The sequence below is a fragment of the Catharus ustulatus genome, chromosome 2 (genome assembly GCF_009819885.2).
Source record: "Catharus ustulatus isolate bCatUst1 chromosome 2, bCatUst1.pri.v2, whole genome shotgun sequence".
NCBI classification, from domain to species: Eukaryota; Metazoa; Chordata; class Aves; order Passeriformes; family Turdidae; genus Catharus; species Catharus ustulatus.
The window spans coordinates 119,457,867-119,480,475 of NC_046222.1; the positions used below are offsets into that span (position 1 = coordinate 119,457,867).

Genomic DNA, 22,609 nt, shown 5'->3' on the forward strand with positions numbered 1-22,609 from the left:
TCCCCACAGCTCCAAGAGGACACAGCAGCCCCAGTGGCATCACCCAGAATCTCTTTACTGAGGTGAATGCAGCACAACCCTTGGCACCCCGTTTCACATGCCAGCAAGAGAGATGGAGACATAAAATTCCTTGTGGGGTTTACATCCCAGGGGTCCCTGCTGCTCAGAGGGGTCCTGCTGGGGACAGGGGACAGTCCACACTGCAGGAACCATCCTGTGTAAGAAAATCTGCTGCTTCTGGAGCACAGGGTTACTCACAGCCCTGCCCTGGGCTCTGCTGTCCCCCCCACACCCATCCTGAGTGCTCTCAGCAGGGTCCTGGAGAGAAACGCTGCCCTGGATGATGTTCCAGCTCAGCTCTGCCGAGGATGCTGCAGCTCTGAGCCCTTCCAGCCGAACGCCACCGGAGGGAGCCCCAGCAAAGCCAATGGAAAGCTGAAACTTTCCATACACCTGGCATTGGCTTCCACCCGAGCAGCCCCAGCACCTCCGCAGGATTACAGTAATTTCACAATTATAAACTGCACCATTTTGACTAAAATTTTGGTCTGAACCTGAAGTGTGGTTTATACTCAGGTGCGGCTTATATATGGACAAAGAACGAAAAGTTGCTGTTTTAGTTTGGAGGACAGGTGTCTGCTGAGAAAGGCAGGAGCCTCTCTTTGAAATGGAGAATGTAAACCCCCTCCCTCCAAATTATTATAATTTTGAAATCAAGGGGCTCTCAGGCAAAGATATGGGAATTAGGAATAACAGTTCTTTTCTAGGGAAATTAAAATAGAAATACAGTACTACAAAGAACAAACCCCAAACCCTGACACAGTCAGAGTACAACCTGACACCCGTCAGGCAGGGTGTTGGCAGCAGTCCCATTCCATGGTGGCTGCATCCTCCTGCAGTGACAGATGTGGCTCAGTTGGAGCAGTGCTCCTGTACAAGGTGCAGTTTCCCTCCGGAGCTCCAGTGGTGATGTGGAGAAATCCGGTTTTCCTCTGGAGTCCAGTGGAGAAAGGGGCTCCCTTAGTGTCCCAAAACCTCTGTTTTTATCTTGGTAAGAAATGTTGGGCTCTTCCCCCTGGCTGGAGCAGCTCCCAATGGGATGCAGTAATTTTATCAGTGCCACAGTGGGACTCAATGGCCATGAGCAGAAAATGACTGGCTGGAGGAAGGATGGGCTGTGAAAAGATAAAGAACAATGCCCTGCCTGGTTTCAATGGATGCCCATTAGCAGAATATCTCCCAGGGAGATCAGGATCACTGCCCCCACCCTCAAGAGATGGTGACAGAATAGATACCTTATATCACACTCTTATAATTGTGAAATTACTTTATTTCCTGTGGGGGTCATGGAAAGCAGCACCTCTCTGTCAGGAGGGGTCCAGCTCACACCTCAGGCTGCTTCTTTACTAAAGCACAGGGCAGAGTGATGCAGGAAAGCTTCAGAGCCCCCATGGATATCTGAGTACCTGAGCCCCAGCCTCCTCACCTGCACTTCCTGACCTCCCCTGGCCCAGGACACCTCCCAGTGGATTTGGGGAGGCTTGTCTGACCCCAGGGAGCAGCAATGAGCCTGCTGTGGGTGTATTGTGCCTTGCCTTTCTGCAGCCTGTTATGACTGGGCTCTTCCCCTAAATAAGGAATTTTCTGTAAATATATTTTGGGGTAAGTCTAGCACAATCCCCTTTTTTGTGAATATGGAGCTATGAGCAGAGTCCAACTGCAGACAGCAAAGGAAATGGGCAGGAGGTTTCCCCCCCTCCTAGAAAAACTTTCTCTGATGCCTCTGCTCTGGTTGTCTGGCAGAAACACCTGCTATTTTTAGATGTAATATTTGCTGATAAAAACGCTCCACTGTGAGGGTACAGTCCCATGACAGGTTTGAACTGAACAACTTGAGTGCTACAGAAAGGGAGAAGCTTTTTCTCCTTCTCCTTCTCCCCTGTCCTTCCTGATTTCCCTCCCTCCTCCTGCCGTGTGCTCCCATCTGTGCAGTGCAGCTTCATTTCCCCGTCCTGATTGCAAGATAAAATGATTCAGTTTATTAACTCGGCCATTCGAGCCAGTTCAAGGCACTCACCATGCAAGCGTGGGAGATGGAACAAAATAAGATCTGGGAGGGGTGGAGGCAAACCTGCCCCTTGCACCCAGGCTGAGCCAAGGTCCTGCTGCACCAGGAAACCACAACCAAATTAAGACAGGCTGAAAACAAACAAAATTATGGGATGGGCACAGCAGATCTGCAAGGTGCTTTCCTATGCAAAGAGCCTGCATGGGCTCAGGGGCACTGGACAGGTCATTGGAGGAGAGATGTAAAAAGAGATTTCCACCAAAATCTCTTCTTTTATTGACTTGGTGTTCTCTTGGTCCTCAAAGTACCTGAGGGCAGCAAGCAAGCAGTATCTGGAGAATTTTTCAGAGTACTCAGAAAGCTCAAAAGACATCAGCTGCTCCCACAAAATGCTTTATCCAAACCCAGGACAGCCCAGAAAGGAATTTCCCTCCAAGGAGCAGCCGAGTTTGCTTATGAGATGGACTTTGGTTATTTTCTAGTGAATCATTTTGGCCCTTGGAGTGTGGAGGTGGATCAGGGACAGCCCTGGGGCAGCACTTCAGAAGGCTGGGAGAGGAGATCTGAGACAGGAGAGCCAGGATCACACCTGCAGGAAGCAGACACTGAAAGAAGAAAAGAGATTTTTCCTCATTTCATGGTGTATAGGGATGCCATCCCCCCATGGCCACAGCACAGTGACACTGCCCAGGTGCCCACAATTGGGGAAAGCACAGGGATCAGCACAGAGAGGGATGGGGCTCACCCTGAAAAAACATCTACATGGATTTTAGAACTCTCCTGCCAGGCTGGTATTGCTGCAGTCTCTATGACATCTTCTGGGCCAGGCTAGCTCATATCCTGAACAAAACTTGGAATTCCTGCCCAGCAAGGGGAGGCAGTACAGAGAGAAAATGAGTGATTTGCACCCAAATAAGGAGAGTGTTAACAATGGGGTAAAAAAAAATAATTAAAAAATAAGAAGTGGTTCTGGAGGAGCCAGAAATGGAGCTGCAGCTGTGGACACCAGATGTTACTTGTGCACTGAGGCATGAAGGAGAGGAGGCCACAAACACACTCACCACTGGGTACAGAATATTCCTCCTTCTGTCCCCTGCCAGGGCACCCCACCCCACTGCTGCTTCATGTGTGAGGAGATGGAGCCAGTGCAGCCTGGTGAGCCCTCCATCTGAGCCAACAAAATTCCCTAAAGTCTCACCCTGATTCTGCTCACCTCCTGTCCACCTTGATGCTAGGAAAATCACCTGCTGTCCATATCTCCTCTGTAAAGGGGGGAGGATGGCATTTTTGCTTGGCTTGTAGGCTCCTCTGGGCATGGGGAGAGGGCTTTTTACAAACAGCAAAAGCCACAATGATGGCATTGACCCCAGACTGCACAGCACCTTGCTGGGTGAAAGTTCTAATCACATCAAATATTGTGTTGAACTTAAAAGCCCTGCAACTTTATCAATAATTTTCCTGGTTTACAATTGCAAAGCTCTCTAACAGCAACAGATAATAAATAAATCAGCAGTCTTCCTAATCAGGGGTTGGGTCCCAAAGCCTCTCCAAGGAAAAGCTTCCCTAAGACAAATCCCTGAGCCACGCTATGCAGTGCCTGCACTGCTGCCTCCCCAAGCTCTGACTCAGCATCTCCTCTCCTCTTCCCTGCCACTCTTCCAAGCCCAGGGACTGTCCCTGGTGCCAGACTGCTCCAGAGGGCACAGCCCTGGCAGGCTCAGGGCTCAGCTGAGGGTGACCTGGGGTCTCTGAGGTTCTTTGGTGGCAGTTGCCCCAAGAGAGGACACAAAGCCACAGCCAGTCCTCCCCCAGACCCACACGGGAGACAGGGCTCCAAAGAGCTCACCCTTCTCTCTGCTGTGCTGTGCAGCCTTCCCTGGGGTTGCTATAATTAAGGATCTTATCAAAGATCTGCTTATATAACCATGGTGATTAGTGAAGTATAGGCATGCAAGTGGATTAGATGAGGTTACCAGCCACAGCTCTGTTCTAATGCACACGGGCTGCCTTCTCAGATTAATTTTTTGACATTACATCTTAAATTGCTTCTCTTTCCTCACAGTTGTGCCTTGTTCCAAGAGGTGTCAAGCAGAGAGCTGGTGAAATTGTTCAAAGGGCTTGCTGGCTGTGGGTCAGTAATTATCCCTGCATATGCACTGTTAGCAAAATCCTTTTAACCTGAGAAACCAAGTCCTGTGCACTGGCCTGGAACTCCAGGTACCTCTTTAGCACACAGTTCTGGGCACTGGCAACAACAAAGTGCTATTAAAGTGCTATGCTTAAAGTACTTCATGTACTGACCCCCTGGATGTGTTTCTGTGTTTGTTGAATTTTTTTTTTTTCTGTATCCAAGCACTGCTTTCTTTTGCTTCACAATTATTTTTTTCCTGCCTTTTCTCCTAGCTCTGCCTCTCTTAAAACCAGCTGCTTACCTCCTCATTTTTCCTCTCAGCCCTTTTATCTCCAAACCAGATCTGGGTGTCACCATTTTGTCACCCAGTGATGACACCCAGTGATGACAGTGAGCCTTGAGGAGGCACAGCGAGACAGAGGAGAGGTTGTGGCAGCATTTAACCCAACAGATCTGAGCAATTTGGGGGCAGGGAGCAGCCTGCAGTAAATCACTAACCTGAGATTTATAGATAGGTATAAAAAAAAAAAAAAGAAATATGGAAAAAGACTGGCTGCTTTACCATGCCTGACTCACACCACCACGCAACACAGTGCATTGCAAATATCAACAGCATGTTTTGATTCCCCAGGAAAAAAATGTATTTTGACACATTCCAGCTGAAGGCTTTAACAAAAACGTTGAAGCAAAAAATAGTGCAAGTTTGTTGTAAGGAGCAGGGAGCAGCAGGGAGAGGGTGAGTGTTACATCCCTACAGAGCACAGCTCAAACCAGGAATTGCAGGAGGTGTCAGGGTGGATGGGGCTCGCAGTGGAACTGGTCCAGTGGAAGGTGTTCCTTCCCATGGCTTGGAACAAAATGATCTTTAAGGTACCTTCCACCCCAAACTATTCCACAATTCTGTGAACAGTCCAGCTGGAGCTGTCAGCTCTACAGAGTGCATTTGCTGCAGCTTTGGGGAATTGCAAAATATCTGGGATGAATTCTACTTGTCTCACAGAGTGCTCAGCCTCATTTCCTGCATCAGCAGAACGAGTAAGTTTATTTCCTGATGTACAGTGTTGGAATCTTCCAATTGCTACTCCCCTGAATTTCAGATCGCTGGGTTCAGACTTGGTCCATAACTCCATGAAACCTCCCAAAACAACGATCTGAAAGAATTTGGTTTTACACTTCACTCTGCTTTTAACTCAAAAGCATGGTTTACCTTTTTTCTTTTTTTATTTAAATCCCTTCAGAACGTGCGCACACCCACCCCTCCATCTTAGAGCGAATCCCTTTATTTCTGCATTTGGAAGTCACCACCCCAGAGCAGCTCTGTCCTCTCAGCCCTGCCGGGGGCGGGACTCGAACCCGCGGCCTTCGGGTTGCGCCCCCAGCCCCGCCCCGCCGCCCCTGCGCGCCCGCCGGGAGACCCCGCGTGGGGCGCAGGCCCCGCCCCCTCCCCCCCCCCTTCCCTCAGCGCGGCGTTTCCGGCGCGGTCGCTGTGACGCGGCGGCGGCGCCGGGGCGGTCCGGCGGGCGGGCGGGCGGGCGGTGGGAGATGGCGGAGTACCTGGCCTCCATCTTCGGCACCGAGAAGGACAAGTGAGTGGCCCCATTCCCCCGCTTCCCGCGCCGCTCCCGCGGCTGCGGTACCCCCGGGAGGGAGGGGGGAAGCTCGAGGGGAGGCCGGAGGCCCGTAGCGCGTTGCGCGGGGACGCGGCCTGTTCCGATCGCGGCGGTCAGCCCTGCCTCCCTTCTCCCTGCCCCTCCTTCCCTGCGGGGGGACCCCCGGCCCGTTTCGCCCATTTCTTCCACTCCCGCCTCGGGGGCGCCGCCCGGGACCACGTCCCCCGCCTTTCCCATCCCGCTGGAACGCGGCGGGAAGAGGGAAGCGAGAGGCGGCCGCGCTCCCCGTCCCCCTTCCCTCCCCCCCTTCCCCCCCCGCCATCGCCTCCCTCAGGCCCTTCCCCTCCCCCCCTCCCAGGAGCGCGCGCCCGGCGGCGCGTGGGTCTCGCGCGTTCCCGCGCGCGCGCCCGGCTGCCCCGCCCACGCGCTTCCCCTTCCCCCCCTTCCCCACTCCCGGGCCGGGGCCGTTCTCGGGCACTCCCTTCCCCCCCCCTTCTTCCTCCTCCTTCTCTTCCTCCTCTCCCACCCCTTCCCTCCCCTCCCCCGGCCGCCATGAGGGTGTGCCCGCGCCTCGTGGCGCGCTGCCGCCCTCCCCCGTCCTCCCTCCGCCCTCCCCCCTTCCCCCCGCGGCTGCGCCTTCCTGTCGGGGCCGCTGGGTGCCGGAGCTTCCCGCCGCCTCCTGCCAGAAAGCGCCTCCTCCTCCTCCTGTTCCCCTTTTGTTCGTGTCCCTGAGCCTCGCAGCAGCCTGAGAGCTCCCGCTCTGCTGCAAGGACAGCGACTGGTTATTTCTCCCCCCTCCCCAGGGTGCGGAGGATTTCCCCGACTGCTGCATCCTGATCCTACAGGCTTCTGCCTGCAGCCTTCCACGCGTCCGGGAACGCCTCTAGTTTCTCTGGTTGTTGGAAGCACACACACAAAACCCTCCTAACGAAAATTTGGTCACCATCGGCCTGACCAAACCGGCGTGTTTTTCCACTCGTAAAAATGAAAAGGGGGCATCGATGTGCTGCTGGACTAAATTACTCTTGTCAGCCCCTGGCCGTGGGGCTTCTGCTCTGCTCTGTAGTGCTGCCATTCCAGGAAAGCAGTGTTGGCAGCCTCTCTTTTGAGCTCTGTTACTGTAGCATCCTTTCACACAAAGGAGATACATAGGAATTTAATGCATCACAGTTTCAGAGTTTTAATCAGGCATGAAATTCCTGTGCAGCTCTTGTTTTCTGTTAAAAAAAGCAGACGGAACCTTCCAGAAGGTGCTGAAGTTGGAGGCACTATTGGAAATTTTGTAGTTAGGTATTTCTTTTTGTTTCAGGTTAGAGTTCAGAAAAGACAGTAAGTATTTTATAATGCTAAGTGTTTGTTTTCAAAAACATAATGAAGAGTGAGCATGTTGCAATTTTACCGTAGAATGCTTTGCTAGAGATCAGATGTGCTTTAGTACTTTAATAATTCTCCCCTCCTTGAGTTGATGTTGGTTACACAGGATTGTGGAAAAGAATTGGTGTTAATTATGGGAATAATAATTTTTCTTCCAGGAGAATTCTAATATTTCACTTCCCCATATATAGCCCATAATAGTTTTCTTGCCCTTCAGAATTTTGAATTTCCTTGTCAAGGTAACTAAACTCCTTGTGGTTTTCTTTCATCATTCTGTGTGAGTTACACCCTTTTGTGGCAGTTTTAGTAGCATTTCTAAACCCCAGTCATTATCAAGGTGCCATAAGATGGATCATTCAAGAAAAGCTTGTGGTTTAAAACAAAAAAGCAGCTTACTCTTAAAGTCATTAATTATATTCATGGAAATGGCTTAATTAAATGAATTTATTTTGCTTATGTGTGTTCTTTCTGTAACATGGTTTTCTCTTCCCTGAATTATTTGGGATACTGTGTTGGTAGCAGCCTGAGTTACCCTTAGGGTATAACTGAAACAGGTGGTTTATACAACACCAGAGAGGTGCAACTGTGTCAGTTTTAAAGCAGATTTTATTGCCTGGACCCGAGGCTGCATCACCTCAGCCACAGAGCTCCCAGTGTCAATTTTCAGACAGTTTTTCTCGTTATTTTCCATCCCATCACCCACTGAAACTGATGTAAAGACAAGAATGAAGAAGCTGAAGAGTAAAACAGAGATCACTTCTGTGTGGTGCATCAGGAAACCACTTTGGGGGAAATTGGTCAGATCCTGGCTGTAAATTAGGGGTAAAAGAAATGAATATGGACAGGTTTGTTGGAATGCTTTCCTGTACAGTTTTGATGTGGGTTTTTTTGTGTGTTACTTCTCCACATCAAGATAAAGACATTTAGGGCATATGCTTTTTTTTTTTTGCAAATTAACATTTTCTGTGCCAGTGTGTAACTACCTTATTCATTTTTTTCTTGCAGAGTCAACTGCTCATTTTATTTCAAAATTGGAGCTTGTCGCCATGGAGACAGATGTTCTCGGTTGCACAACAAACCAACATTTAGCCAGGTTTGTTTCCTCTTTTTTCTCTTTCTTGTGGAAGTATATTCTTGCTTCTTTAAAACATAGATTCTCAGATACAAGTGAATAATTAGCAAGCTCCAGATTAATTAGTTCAGTTTTAGCCCCAGTTTACCTGGGTTTTGCTTTTTTTGGGGTGTTCCATTTACTTCTCCCAGCATTTCTAATTATCTCCTGTCACCCTTAATGGCTGCAGGAAGCGATGCTGTTGTAAGCTTGCCTGTAGTAGAGACCAACCAGTGCTAACTTTCAGGTGAGTGTGCCTTCTCAGTGGTGTTCAGGCACTTAAACCATCCCAGAGTTTTTAAATCACAGACAATGGCAGCGCTTTCCACCTGTCCCAAAGGTGGGAACTTCAATCTTTTATGCATATAATAGAAGAAAACTAATTAATGAAAGAAAGTGGCTCATCTGTCATTACATTTGCTCTCTGACCCAGGCTCTTAAGTTTCAAGAGTGACTTGCACACTTCCTTTGAATTTGAATGTGGAAGAAATGGTTTATTGAAAACTACTTTGCCTGGTTGCTGAGGGTGAATTGTCAATTGGCATGACAGATTATTTAATCTTGGCTCAGTGAGTGTGCTTAAGAGACATGATATGTGACTGCATGTCTGCCAGAAATAAAAATAAATTTGAGAAGGTGCAGGGACTGGCAGGGTTTTCATTATTGTTATTATTATGAGCAGTACAGTATTCACAGATTACATTCCTGGAGAACTGTGTGTTTTCCCTCTTTCTATCAATGCTGATTGTCAAGGTACACAGATGAATTATTTGGGAATTTTTTAATTGAGCAATAGTGCCTTTGAAAGTTACTGCACTTTTAACTGCAGTGGTTTTAACTATAGAGAAAAAGTTCACTTGACAGCAGAATCTTAAGTTCAGTTAATCTGCTTAGGATGAGATATGGGCTGGTGTTGGTTTGGGGAGAAATTAGAGAGGAAATCCATGTGACAGGACAGAGCTGTGATCATCAAGCTAAACTGTGAGTGGGCAGGGGGACTTGTAGGGGAGAATTGCAAGGTTACTGGTGACAGGGACTTCTGGTACTTAAACAATAAAAACTCCTCTTTGCTTCTGGGATTTGAAAGTTTTTAAATGCAGATTTTGTATTTCAAAAGAGTGCTGTCCATTTTCAAAACTATCCCGTATTGCTGACCTACATGGAGCACAAGTTGAAGTGCAGTTGGTTATTTAGAGACCTAAATTTAGGTCATTGGCTATGAAAAAATATTTCTAAAGCAGACAGCTTCCACAGTAGTTGTCCTTTAAGTTAAAAAATCCTCAAAAACCTAACAAAAACCCCCATGACCCTTACATCTTTTTTTCCAATAAAAGTTTGTGTGCAGCTACAGCTTTGCTTTAATGCCAGCTGAAGTGGGTCAGCAGGACACATCCCATTCATCCAGGGATGTCTGGGATTGCACAGCCTCAGAGTGAGAGACTGTACAGATGTGCTGTGACATCTCCCAGGTCCCTGGCAGTGTGTGGGGTGTGCAGAAATCTTTATTTGTGTGCAGGTTGACAATCAGCTGTGATAGAAAATAGATCAGAGATCCTGCTAATGGGAAGTTACCAGCACAATGTTTTAACCTTGTGCAGCTCTTGCTGGTGCAGCTACTTTACAGAAGAGCTGTGTTAGGAAAGGTCACACAATCCAGGGTGATCAAATTACTCCCAATCAGCAGAAACTCCCTAATGAGATGCCTGTTTCTGGCACTCTCCACTTGTAGGCTAAAGCATAGGTAGTTTAAACCTGGGCCATGGAAGCACAAAGCTTTGGTTGGTATGGCTGGAGCCATCATAAAGCAAGGGTGTGATTGTAAATGTGATGTTACACTTGTATTTTTTTTACATGTTAAACGGGTAGCATCTGTAGGTGTGACATTGCTGGTCCTGGGACTTCTTTAAACTCTGAATTCTTACTTTGACTAATAATGATAATGTCTAAGCTAAAGTTACTTGGGGATTGCCATTCGTACTGACTAACATTGAGCTTGTATTTTAAGTAATCAAATCTCAAATTTTGAGCTGCTTACAGTGATATGGACGTTTGGAATTTTTTTGTAATATTAGTTTACTAACTTAAACATGGTTTGTTTTTTCAGACAACTTGATTTTAAGAAGAACGGTACAAATGTAAGGTTTCAAGTCTGCCTGGGCTAATTCTTCAAGTAAAAAGCAGAAGGGCTAAAAGGATATTGTCCTTATTTGAAGGATCGGAAACATGTGAACCTATGATGCTATTATATTATTTAAACAGAAATTCCACCAAGAAAATCCTGATGCACAAAACGAGATGTAGCAGTTGCCTAAAGGCCTTGTGGTCTGGTGTAGCATTTTGGACACTGTGGCATTATGTATTACATGCTGTGCACTTAACATTTGTTTTTTTTTCCCCCCTCAACTTGCAGTAGTGAATCTGGTCTCGAAAGTTTAGGCATCTCCAGAATACCTCATGTGACATTTTAGGTTACTGGGCCTCACACCTCCCATTTTGAGGATAGCTGTTGAGACAAACGCAGCTCTTTCTTGGTGGTTAATTAAAACTGTTTTCATAATATGATGGTCTGGATGCAATTTTGGAAGATACTCTGCAAATACAAAAGGAAGTCTTAAGGATAAAATATGACTTTTAGCTGTTTGCAAACAAGTTGTCTCTTTGCAATTGTCTATTATATGCACAGCAGCCAGTAGAATTCCCCTTTTTATTTTTTTTCCCCGCAGACCATCTTGATTCAAAACATCTATCGTAACCCCCAAAACAGTGCACAGACGGCTGACGGCTCACACTGTAAGTCCCACAGTTGGAGAAATTTTTTTAAAGAATGGTGTTAAAGAGCCCACTCCTAATTATGAGAAAATAATGTTGGCTTCTGAGCTGCTGACATAAAGCTGTTGCAAACAGGACAAGTGACGGAACTCTTCTTGCGCACAGATCAAGAATTTGTGGAATGTGTGCAATTCTGAGTGCGGAAAGGACTGCACAAATTGGACTGGATGCAGATTCCCTTTTGTGTTGCAAAGTGAAACTTGATTACTTAGTAACACTGCATTCTTTTGAAAGGGTTAAACTGCAGACATTTCTCAAATTCTTGATTTAACACCCCCCCCCAAAAAAAAATAAATAGGTATATTTATGATGTACGGTAAGTCCCAAAACTGGGTTTTCTTTATCTTAACTTTTTTAGGAAAATGGAGATTTCATGTTATGCTCTAATTATTGTATTACTTCCTTTCCTGGCATTTTGCTGCTAAGAAACCATTCAGTAATACCAAATCTAAATTATTATGCTTGTAATGTGACTGCTGCGTTTGGATGCCACTTATTTTCAGAGCTGTCTGAAATCATGCAAAACCCCTCTGTAGGAACATTGGTGAATGGAGCGGAATTAAGAATACAATAATGGAGTATCATGAGATCTCTATTACTTTACAGTGTTAGGCTGATATAGACAGGTCACCAGCTAAGTGCAAGTTCTCCTGCTTGGGAGAGAATAACCACCTCTCTTTCAGCACAGACTCGGCTAAAGCGACCCTAAAGGAAACCAGTTTCTTGTTAAAATTATTTTCCATAATATAAAGTTGTTGCGTTTTGTATTTCAGACCATTGCCCTCTTGAACATTTACCGTAACCCTCAAAACTCTTCCCAGTCTGCTGACGGTTTGCGCTGTAAGTTCATACAAGTTCCTTCACTGGTTCCCTGGGCTTGATTGTCAGAGCTCAGTGTCGACTTAAGCTGGTCTGCCATTTTAGTTTAACAGATCAAACTGACCACGTTTCGTTACATGTGTTCAAAACAAACACAAACAAAAAAACGAAAAATTTTTTTGTCCCACTACCTTCCTTCCTACTCCCAAAATTGTGAGGGGAATCTGAATAACAGCTGTTAAATCAAAAAGGGTTGAAATTGTACTTCCCCCGTGAAGCAGTGTTGGTTGCACTGCTTTCTTCTGTCACCTCTCTCCCTGCCAGTTGCCTGCATCCTAGGAATGGTTTTCTGTATGTTTGTGCTATCCGTTAGGTTCCACTGGCGAAAAAAGCAGGACTGTGACACATTGACTTCATCCAGAACAAATGTCCTGCACTGTAAATGTAAAAGAGAACTTGAACTGAAACATTTCAGACTGCATGCATAAATTTGTCCTAGGTTAATGCAGCTTCCGTTTAGGGAGCGCACTTTGGAAGAACACACCATGACTGACTAACCCCTTGTGGCAGCTGTCCTTTTTGGATGGGTGCATGCTTAAAATTCTTTCCATGCTTTGAAAATTCAAATTCCAATGCCATTTGGCGTATTTACCTAAGACAAGTATTTTTTTTTAAAAGTGCTTTTGAGGAGGGGAAGGCATTTGGGTATGGTCATGAAGTAATTGAATGGCTCCTCCTGAGATACAAATGAGCATAAGCAAACACAGCTCCTGTGAGACTGGCAGCAGTTAATGCCCAGGATTGTTGATCGGCGATTAACTGACTTATCATTATAATTGAATCATCAATATTAGAATAAGATTTTTAAAAAAAAAGTTTTAGAACCAAAAAAGGGTCGGTGTTCTTTTCTAACTAATATTTCTTGTTGAAGTGAGTATTGACTGTGTGGTAATAAAGCTTTGTTTGGCTATCTTTTTTTTCTTTTTTTTTTTTTTTTTTACTGTTGGTTTATAGACTAGTTCAGATTAGTTACCAGCATTTGATTAGAAGTGCTTTGTGAATCAGCCACTAACTTAAAAGTCAACACTGTCTCTTGCATCTAAAAGGAATAATGGCTCGATTATGTAATTTGTGTTCTTGTCACACAATCAAGCTGGACATGTAAATGAGCTGTGTCATTTTGTCTAGATGCTTGAGCAGTTCCATTGGTTTGTAGGCTCTCTCCTTGCAGATGCTTAGTAGTTAACACTGTTTCAGTAGACCAAAACATTTCCAGTTGGGTGTTACCACTCTCTCCCTGATCTGTCTACACGCTGGTAACTAATTTGCACAGAGTTACAGCAGTTTGGTCTGTGGAGCTGTTTAGATTTACAGCTGCAAGAGTCCTGCACAGATCCTCCAGTATTGTAAATGCTGATATCCAACTCTAGTTTGTCGTGACAAGCAAGTAGCTGTGTGCCAGAGCCTGACTGTACCTCCTGGGGTAGAGCTGGAGCTCTGCAAGCAGTAGGTTTGCTGAAACTCCTGGCTCCTTGGTTTTTGATACTTGTCCCTACTTAAGTATTGCATGTATTTTAAATGGATAACTTGGGAAGCTATTTAATGCCTTGTCGTTGTTGCTTAACTGTCTTCCTTTCTATTGCCGTCGTAGAGGATTAACCTTAGTTTGGAACAGCAGTAGTTTTCCTGAGTATTTTAATTAGTAATTGGGCTTCTCATGGTTCAGACACCAGTAGCCCTGGAATATGGATGTTTGTAAAGCCTGTGCATATGTATGCTTCCCACTTGAGAGGGTTATTGAAGTAGTCATTAACTAACTGTTGCCTGTGATCTCCTAATTTGACAAAAGAAAAATTTTTAGCACTTGTCCATCTGGTAAAAAGTAGTTATTCCCACTGAGGCTCACAGAACCTCTGTCTGATGCCTTTAAAAACAAAACAAAATCCTTAGGTGTTAGTAAGCTGTTACCAGTGGTGTTACCAGAACCTTGGGAATATAGTTAAGTATCAAACTGCCTAGAATTACTGGTTTAATGTTTGATATTCCTTAATTTGTTATAACTATGGGGAAGAAGAAATTTCAAATGCAGAAACATTGTTAGCCCAAATTATAAATCAAATTCCCCTTAGCCTCTTGTAGAGGTGAACTGGGTGGAAGAACAGGAACTGCAGTTCCAGAGAGTGTGGCTGGTTAATATTGGAGCCTTTGAAGAAAAAGAAAGTTTGTCCAAGTGGTAATACTAGCCAAAAATTTTTTCATAGCAGCCTGAAAATGAATAAACTCAGCTTTATTGGCTCAGTTTCTTCTCTTTCACATTCTGTGAACTACACCAGTCTGGTTTGTAATTTTAAACACTAGCATATTTTTCTAGCATAAAATGTAGGGTTTGTTGTAGAACTGCTCTGCTTGGTCCTAATAAACCACTTAACTGCTGAAGAACTAATCTAATGGCTTCAATGTATATAACTTGTTTAAACTGGAAGAAATATAAATGAAATTCATTTTTATACTTTTAATGCTTTGAAAAATAAGCCACACTTACGTTGGGTTTTGTAGCAGCAGGCAAGCAGCGCTCATTTTTGAAGTCCAGCTTGTAGCATGAAAATATTCTTAACTTGAATATAAGGCTGGCTTGTCTTGCACTGAAAGGTGTTCTGCAGGACTACAGGAAAATGAAGCGGCACTCAAACTAGAAAATGGCTCTCTGTTGCACAGCATTGAGGGCACTGAGAAAAGTATGTCATTCCAATGACTATTTTCAGCAAATTGAAAGAAAAAAAATTCTGGGCTGTTTTACATTGTGAGCTCCCAAATTCCAGTGGACATGTTGGAGAAAGTGGGCACAAATTTCTGCCTTTAGGAAGAGGAATACTAAATTGTAATAATATTTTAAGGTTTGGAATTGTAACAAAGCACTTGCCTTCTGTTTAGGTAAAATTGTTAGTCAGACAGTGGGATTATACATTCAATTTTAAGTGATATTTTGAAATAATTTTCCCCTTTAAATTTGTGGCATACAAGTTTGGCTCTGATTAAAACTTGCTTTGATTTGATCATATCAATGTAACGTTTGAACAGATACTTTGGGGACTCAAAGCTCGTCACACATCCTTTGCAATATTCCTGTTAGTTAGCTCCATGCTATATGGTGTCTCTTATGCTCCAGATGGCCTCTCTAGATTGTTTTGTAGTTTGATCAAAATCTCCTCTTCCTCCTTGACAGGCTCTAATCGATCTGACTCTTTGACTTTTGCAGGTGCTGTGAGCGATGTTGAGATGCAGGAACATTATGATGAGTTCTTTGAGGTATGTAAAGGTGCCTTGCAGTGTCACTGGATTTGTCACCACAAATAAGTTAAATGGATGTAGTGCATAGCACAATTAGATGGATTCAAGAAAAAAACACCACTTAATTCCTCAGGTGTTCACATCAAGCATACAATGTTGTATTAAATATTTCCTGGTGTAACCATTGGTAACTTTGGCCTTAATTTGATTGCTTGAAATAGGCTTGATTGAACATCAGCAACTTAAGAGATGTAGCATTTTGATGGTATAATCTCCTTTTTTGATAAATTTAAAGTACTCTTAATTATTTGTATAGAAACATAATACCTGAAGCTAGCATCAGAGTTTCTATGTTGTGTTTTCAGTGCCTTTTGTGTGTTCTGTAAATGCTGTGTGTATTTTCCATAGGTTTTTATTGTATCTTGGTAGTGCTGTGCTTACAGATGGCCAAGCAAGTACTAATTTTAAACCCAAAAATGTAAAAAAAAAAGTGATCTTTGTTTTTTTGCAAGGAAGGTCTCTTTTTTATATTGACATAGAGCTAGATGCAATATTTCTGTACTTACAAGTAATGTGCTGCAAACTTCTGCTGGGTTGCTTTGTGCTTAGGAGGTCTTCACAGAAATGGAGGAGAAATACGGCGAAGTTGAGGAGATGAACGTTTGTGACAACCTTGGAGACCATCTAGTTGGAAATGTATATGTAAAGGTAGGCTGAAGAGATGCTCATGTAATCAGGAGGGGTGCTGTTTATTGATTTGGAATTTTAAAAGCTGCTGTGTGATGGTAATTTTATTTTGCTAGGAAAGCTCTTCAGTGCATAAGCTCCTCTCCAGCTTCACAGTTTGAAGTAGGGTAAAAATGTTAAAGGAATTCAGCAGAAATTTTAATGAATTTTGAGGAGCTTTCTTGATGGTTAAACTCTGTAATTTTCAGAAAGATTAACACTTTTTTCTGCTTTATATAAACAGTCACAACTGCTGGACTTTTCAGTTTGGCAGGATTTAATTTGGGATCTGTCAGCATCACGCTGCCCTTTAAGCACATCAGTATGAGAAGGGTTTATATGCCACAGGTGCATTAATTTTTTAACTTCCCAGTTAAACACAATATCTGACCAAGTTAGATTTGGCAGTAGCTGGGAGGTTCAAGGTGCAAACTGGAGCACTTAGGTTTAACTTTTAAAAGTCACTGGTATCTCTTGAAGAATGAGTACAAAGTTGTCACCTGCAGAAATTTTACTGCGTGTTCACAATGTGGGGGAAGTGTGAGAGTTTCTTTGAATGTTTTGGCTGTACATTCCCTCAGCTGGAAAGTATTTTCACACCTGAAATTCTCGACTGCATAGGTCAGAATCAGAAAAAAAAAGTTGTTTTAAAAAAAATTAGCTCTGAAAAGGCATTTCAAATTTAAGTTTTACATTCATCACAAAACAGGATCTGATTTTTGTAAATTCTCATTTAAATGAATGCAAGCTCCAGTTTTTATGTAAAATCTCTTAAATGTTTGAAAAAATGCATTACATCAGGACTGTTGGTGCTCCAGAAAGTATTTATAAGCATTCTCTTGGTTTAAAGCTGTACTAAAAAAAAAACACAGTATCTTCTATTGACTAACTTTCCCACTTAAAAGACCAAACACAGCATAATGAAGAGGAAAATCAATATTTTGATTAGCCCTTGAGTCCCAACTAATGAAAAGCTGGCATATTTACCCTTGATTTGATGGACTGCCCAAGAAATCTGAAGTAGCTTCTAGTTTCATTACTGGCCCTGAGCCTCAGATACCAGGAATCTTTTATCTCCTGTTGCTTCTCTGAAAACGCTGATTTTGCTTTTAGTTCCGCCGTGAAGAGGATGCAGAGAAGGCCGTGATTGACCTGAACAATCGCTGGTTTAACGGGCAGCCCATCCATGCCGAGCTCTCCCCTGTGACTGACTTCAGAGAGGCCTGCTGCCGTCAGTATGAGATGGGGTAAGGCAGGGGCAGCAGGGAGCCTGCTTGCCTGGGGCTTTTGAGGAGCTGAGTGCAGGAAGAAAACCACGTCAGGTACCTGCGGTGTGGAGGACCCACAGTGAACCTCTTCACTTCTGCCATTTTTGGGGATTTTCTCCTAGAGTGAGGCAGTAAATGATGCTTGTAACTTAGTGCATTTAATATTAGAGGTCTTAGCAGATAGCATGGAGTTCTGACTATGCCTCTTTCTGTTTCAGGGAGTGTACACGAGGAGGTTTCTGCAACTTTATGCATTTGAAGCCCATTTCTCGAGAGTTAAGGCGCGAGTTGTATGGGCGGCGTCGTAAAAAGTAAGTTTGTTTTTAAACACTGCTAAAACAAGCAATTTAAGGATCAGTTGCTGAAAAATCTGAAGGCAAATCTTTAAACAGGTGCCAAATCCTCTTGTCTTTTCTGACGCACTTCTGGCACATGCCAAAGGGCATCGAGTCAAACTGGCAAGCGGCCAGTTTAGAACAAAGGAGTAGGGCTCTAAAAATACAGTGCTTCTGGATTCTGGATTCTGCAGGTTGGTGTGGAAGGCAGGGTTCAGTGAGAAAACTCACTGAGTTCCTGAGCACATGGGCCTTACCTGCTCAGATCTCCAAACTCTAAAGTGTACAGATAAACATTATTTGGGAGAAGTTGCATTATATTTCTGTTTTATTCTCTTCTAAATGTGTTTGTTTGTTCATGGCCTTTGTTAGATGCAGGCTGCTTGGCCAGTGAGCATTTTGGCAGCTTTCAGCATTATGTGCAGTCAGGCATATCTATAAATTATACTCAGGACCCAGCCTTACTTGCTTTTAACTGTTAATGGTGGAATGTTGTAGCCTGTATCATTTCTTACTGTTAATACCAGCCAGTCACTGTGTGGAGCTCACTTTTAACTTCAAGTGTGTCCCTTCTTGACAGGGATTCCCAGTGAGAGAAAGAAGTAATTTTACTTAATGGTAAAAAAAAAAGATAAATACATTTTATTATATATTAAATTATTCATTTAGTGAGGTACCTTGCAGAAGGGCTTTTACCACTGCTGTTACTATGATGGTTCACTTAGAACTGGATTCTATCTGCTTGCAGTTAAGACCTTGCTGTTTGGGATAGGCATATAAAATTTTTTGATCTTGCTTTTATATAGAATGTGGTTTTGTAGATTTCTGTCAATCACAGCAGGAGCCTGGGATTGTGGATGTGTTTTTCCTGTAAATATCTCTAATTGGCAGTGTTTTCAGAATCTCAGAGGATGAATTTAACTTTGAAAACCATAGATTGTGTTGCTTAGCCACATATATTTGTGGCTAAGTAAATTTTTCAGGTGTTCTTTTTATATTAACCTTTTGGTCACTGTTTACAAATGTGGCACTCCCAGATTCAGTAATGCTGATTGGTAGTGCCTGTGATAGCAGTGTGATCTGGGTGGTTTTAGCTCCCTTCCTGAATTTATCAGCCTAAGAGGCAGGGAAGATGATTTGCCAGTGCTGATATCCTGGGGAGGTAAAAATCATGTAGAGGAAACAACACCAGGAGAACTGGGTTGTAATTGCTAATTAATGCAATTGATTTAATGTGAGTGGACTTGGAAGCAGCTGTAGGCTTTTGGTGTGTGTTGCTAAGAGCTATTCCTGTCTGCCAAAGCAGGTGTCCCCTTCTGCTTTAAATAACAGCAGTGTAACTGTGCCTTCCTCGGGGTTTGCACATCCATTGTGAGAGGTGACTGCAGGGAACAGCCAGTTCCTGTACCCGTTTGTGCTGACTCCCCACTATGACATTTGGGCAGTTTGGAAACAAATTTGGTTTTGCAGCCCAAGTGCCAATTAACCAATCCTTCTAATGACGCCCTGCCTTTCTCCTCCCTCATCACTCCGTTATTAATTACGTGCTCTGCTGTGTGGTACTGCAAATAAATTGCTGCTTGGGGTGAAAGAATAAAATGTCCAAACTTTGTTTTGAAGGCATAGATCCAGGTCGAGGTCCCGTGAACGCCGGTCTAGATCCAGAGATCGCGGCCGTGGAGGCGGAGGAGGAGGAGGCGGCCGCGAGCGGGACAGGAGGCGGTCAAGAGATCGTGAACGATCCGGTCGATTCTGAGCCATGCCATTTTTACTGTATGTCTGCTAGAAAGTGTTGTAGTTTGACCAAACAAGTTCATAATGACATTTTTTTTAAAGATGGGCTTCTGAATAAAAAATTTGTAGTGATCCAGTATTCTTTGTGTAACTTGTTTCTTGTGGGGGGAAGTCTTTTTAACTGTCATTCCTCTATCTTGACAAATACCTGGATTAAGTCTGCCTGAGGGAAAGGTGGTAAATGTATTGGAGGAGCGCCAGTTTTGGTTTGGGTTTTTTTTTTTTTAAATTTTATTCGGGTATAATTTGAACTGTTGATTAAAATGTGTGTGTATATAATATAAAATATTATATACATAGTAAAAATAATATACTGCTTAAGAAACAGTTACTCACATAAGTTTCCCTTTTCTGCTATGCTGTCTGCTTATTTAGGTTAGTTTAGGCACATTTAAGAGGAAGGCTGTGCGAAATGCATTTATTTACTGAGTAGCAACGCTTAGTTACAAAAATGTATGTTTGTTTGTTACCAGAAGTCTGTGCTCTGTCTATCAATGTGACTGTGGCATTTACAATAAATCCAATTTCTTGATGTAAAATCTAAAGCCTATTTTCTAAGCACTCCGGAGTAGTTGAGTTGCTACTCCTGGCTGCCTATTTTCTAAGCACTCTGGCGTAGTTGAGTGGCTGTGCCAGAGTTCATAGTTCAGGTTTTTATAATTCTTGACTAAATTCCTTTCTTTAGCTGGAAAGAAAGTTGCCTAGTGCAGTGTGGAAAAAACCTATTTTTATTGCAATGATTCATAATAGGCAGGTGAGGGTTTTGTGAAAAAACCCGCCAAAATTATGCTCCATGCAACATGACAGAGAAGTGCTGTTGAAGGAAATGCAAGGATCAAATTTCTTTAGATTTTTTTTTTTTTCTAATCTATGTTCTCTCACCTGTCATTTAATGAAAAGCATTTTGTTAGCGTTCAAGGTCATAGAAAATTAATTGGATGCTCGTGGAAAATAAATCTCTTTTCCACCTTTCTGATGGACTGGAGTGTGATGAAAGCTGATGGACAGATGGCAGTTCCTTCACAAAGGCTTTGTTTTTTTGTTCTTTTTGAGCTTGAATTGCACAATCACTGAACATCATAGGTTGTGTCCCAAAGTGTTAAAGCTTCAGTGGAAATGTTGGAATTCTGAGAGACAGTTTGTACAATGGTTGACTTGCAGTTTCACCTCACTCATGTCTGCTTTTCTTCAAAGTGTAACATAGCAAGACATTTGGGTCATTGATCATATTTCTGCAAAATAGAGCTTTATGTACACAAAGCTACGCAATAAAACACAGCTTTCCAGTGGGGGAGAGAATTTGCTAGAGCTTCCTTAGTTCTGAGCCAGATAACTTGCTAAATGATAAATCTGCTCCTTGGTGATTCTTTTTAAAAAAATTGGAAATAGGATGCATCACATGGATGATTAACAAACCAGCTTCTTTCTGCCTCTTAAGTATAAAACAATTTTTCTCACTGGAACTTGGAAAAATAAACTGAAAAATGAGCTTTTCTAAATTAATACGCTTTGCTTCTTAAACTAAATTCTTGCACCAGTTCAATTTGAATTTTTTTTGTTCCCACTGGATGGTTTAGCCAACCAGACTTTGGAACTTGGTGTGCCAGGACCCTTTTTGAAGAAATATCACTCAAGCAGTGAAGCCCATCTCCACATGATGTTTTGTTGTAAGTACATAAATCAAATGATGCTTTACTGGAAGAAATTAAGCAGTGCCTGGCGTTAAATGAAATGTATTTTTGCTGGGCATTAGGAATTTCACATTGATAATTTAGTTCTTAGAGTTTACAGGATATTAATCCAGTTCCATATTTCTCTTAAGTGAGATTCAGGATTATTGGTGAGCTAATTTAAATCTCAAACTACAAAAGGTGAGGATAGTTTTTGGTTTTTAAACAATATCTAATACAATGTGGATGCTATTGAAAAGGTTTAAGATTTGCTCTATAAAGCTAGTTTAAGAGTTAGTTGTTTTATAAAGTTAGTTTAAAACAAGTACAAATGTGTCCCTGTAATGGCTTTAATCTGTTTATCTAAACCCTGTTTCACTGCAGGTGTATTTTTGCATGATCAGATAGTGGAAGGTTGATTTTTCTCTCTCCCCTAATGCAGTTTTACTTAAGAAAGCATTCTGGAATTCTACCAAATGTATAATTCTATGATGTGATTGCACAGCTGCCCAAAAATTCCCCATGTAACTGGAATATGTCAGAATGGGCACTGAAAGCAGCAGATTTTACTGAATAGTCTAATGAGTGCCTAGTAAAGCATTCAGCACATAGACTAAGCTCATGACATATCTTGTTAGGTTCACCTTTTGAGAATGCTACAGTAAAATTAATCAGATTTGAAATTTAAACTGCACCAATTTGGTTAAACATTGACACCTGATCAACCCAAGTGTTGGTTCACCAATACAAACCAAGTGGAAATCCTACCTCCCCTTCTCTTGTTGCCCATAATGTCTTTAGAATTTGTTTTTTCCCCCCTCCTCCCCAAGGTTCCTACTTCTCAAATATTTCTTTGTTGAACAGTGGATCTTAATTTCTGGAATTCCTTTACCTCAAATAAGTGACAGCATACAGGATTATCTGAATTCTGAGTCAATTAGGTTGAAACTGTTAATCCCAAGTGGCTTTCTCTTCTTTGTATTTGGCTCTTACTCTGTGAAAATGCTGCTTGTCCATGAATATGATGTATGTTGAGACTGTAAAACCAAATGGAGAAAACTTGTTCAAAATAAAGCCTTTTTTTATAAGAATCTGACAAAAATTATCCCTTTCCTTTAGATTGGATGCTGCTCTCTAAATATCTAATGAGGACAGAGTGAAGTTTCAAATTCTTAGATCTTAAGCTATTTTTGAAGCAATTCTTTGCCTTCTGCTTTTCAGAGCTGGTGAAGCTTGCCTTCAGCTACAATAACCTGAGCCTCTCCATATTTACATGATCCAGCTGAATTTTAAGTGTGCAGCTTGGGGTTAGGAGTTGGGGGGTTTGACTTGGGTTCTTTTAATTGATGAGGCTCTTGGTTGCATTTTCAAGGTTAGGAAGAGGCTGCAAATTTCTGTTGTGGTGGTCTGCAGAGGACAAGAAAGCTGATTTTTACAGAAGGAATGTGTTCAATTGAAAAAATAGATAATCAGAGGGGGTCATTACTATTTTTTTAAAAGATGATTCCTCCTGGTGTTGCAAAATTTTGGGTGTTAATGATTGTACATCAGTATCTCAAACTGCATCTGTTGTCTTTAACACATTA

General features: G+C 42.9%; 1 protein-coding gene across 6 annotated transcripts; it reads left to right on the forward strand.

Moving 5' to 3' along the window:
* The first annotated feature begins 5,694 nt into the window (after nt 1-5,694).
* Nucleotides 5,695-22,119, forward strand: U2AF1 (U2 small nuclear RNA auxiliary factor 1). Of its 6 annotated transcripts, none has more exons than XM_033051364.1 (9): nt 5,695-5,785; nt 6,613-7,138; nt 8,189-8,276; nt 11,018-11,084; nt 15,199-15,248; nt 15,840-15,938; nt 17,070-17,203; nt 17,443-17,535; nt 19,180-22,119. In XM_033051364.1, exons 2-9 carry the CDS (start codon nt 6,969-6,971, stop codon nt 19,313-19,315), a joined length of 837 nt encoding a protein of 278 aa, XP_032907255.1. In that variant the 5' UTR covers nt 5,695-5,785; nt 6,613-6,968; the 3' UTR covers nt 19,316-22,119. The 6 variants fall into 6 exon arrangements, with proteins under 6 accessions (XP_032907255.1, XP_032907253.1, XP_032907257.1 ...); XM_033051362.1 differs by lacking the exon at nt 11,018-11,084 and adding an exon at nt 11,897-11,963; XM_033051366.1 differs by lacking the exon at nt 6,613-7,138 and having other exon boundaries at nt 5,697-5,785.
* The last annotated feature ends 490 nt before the right edge of the window (nt 22,120-22,609 follow it).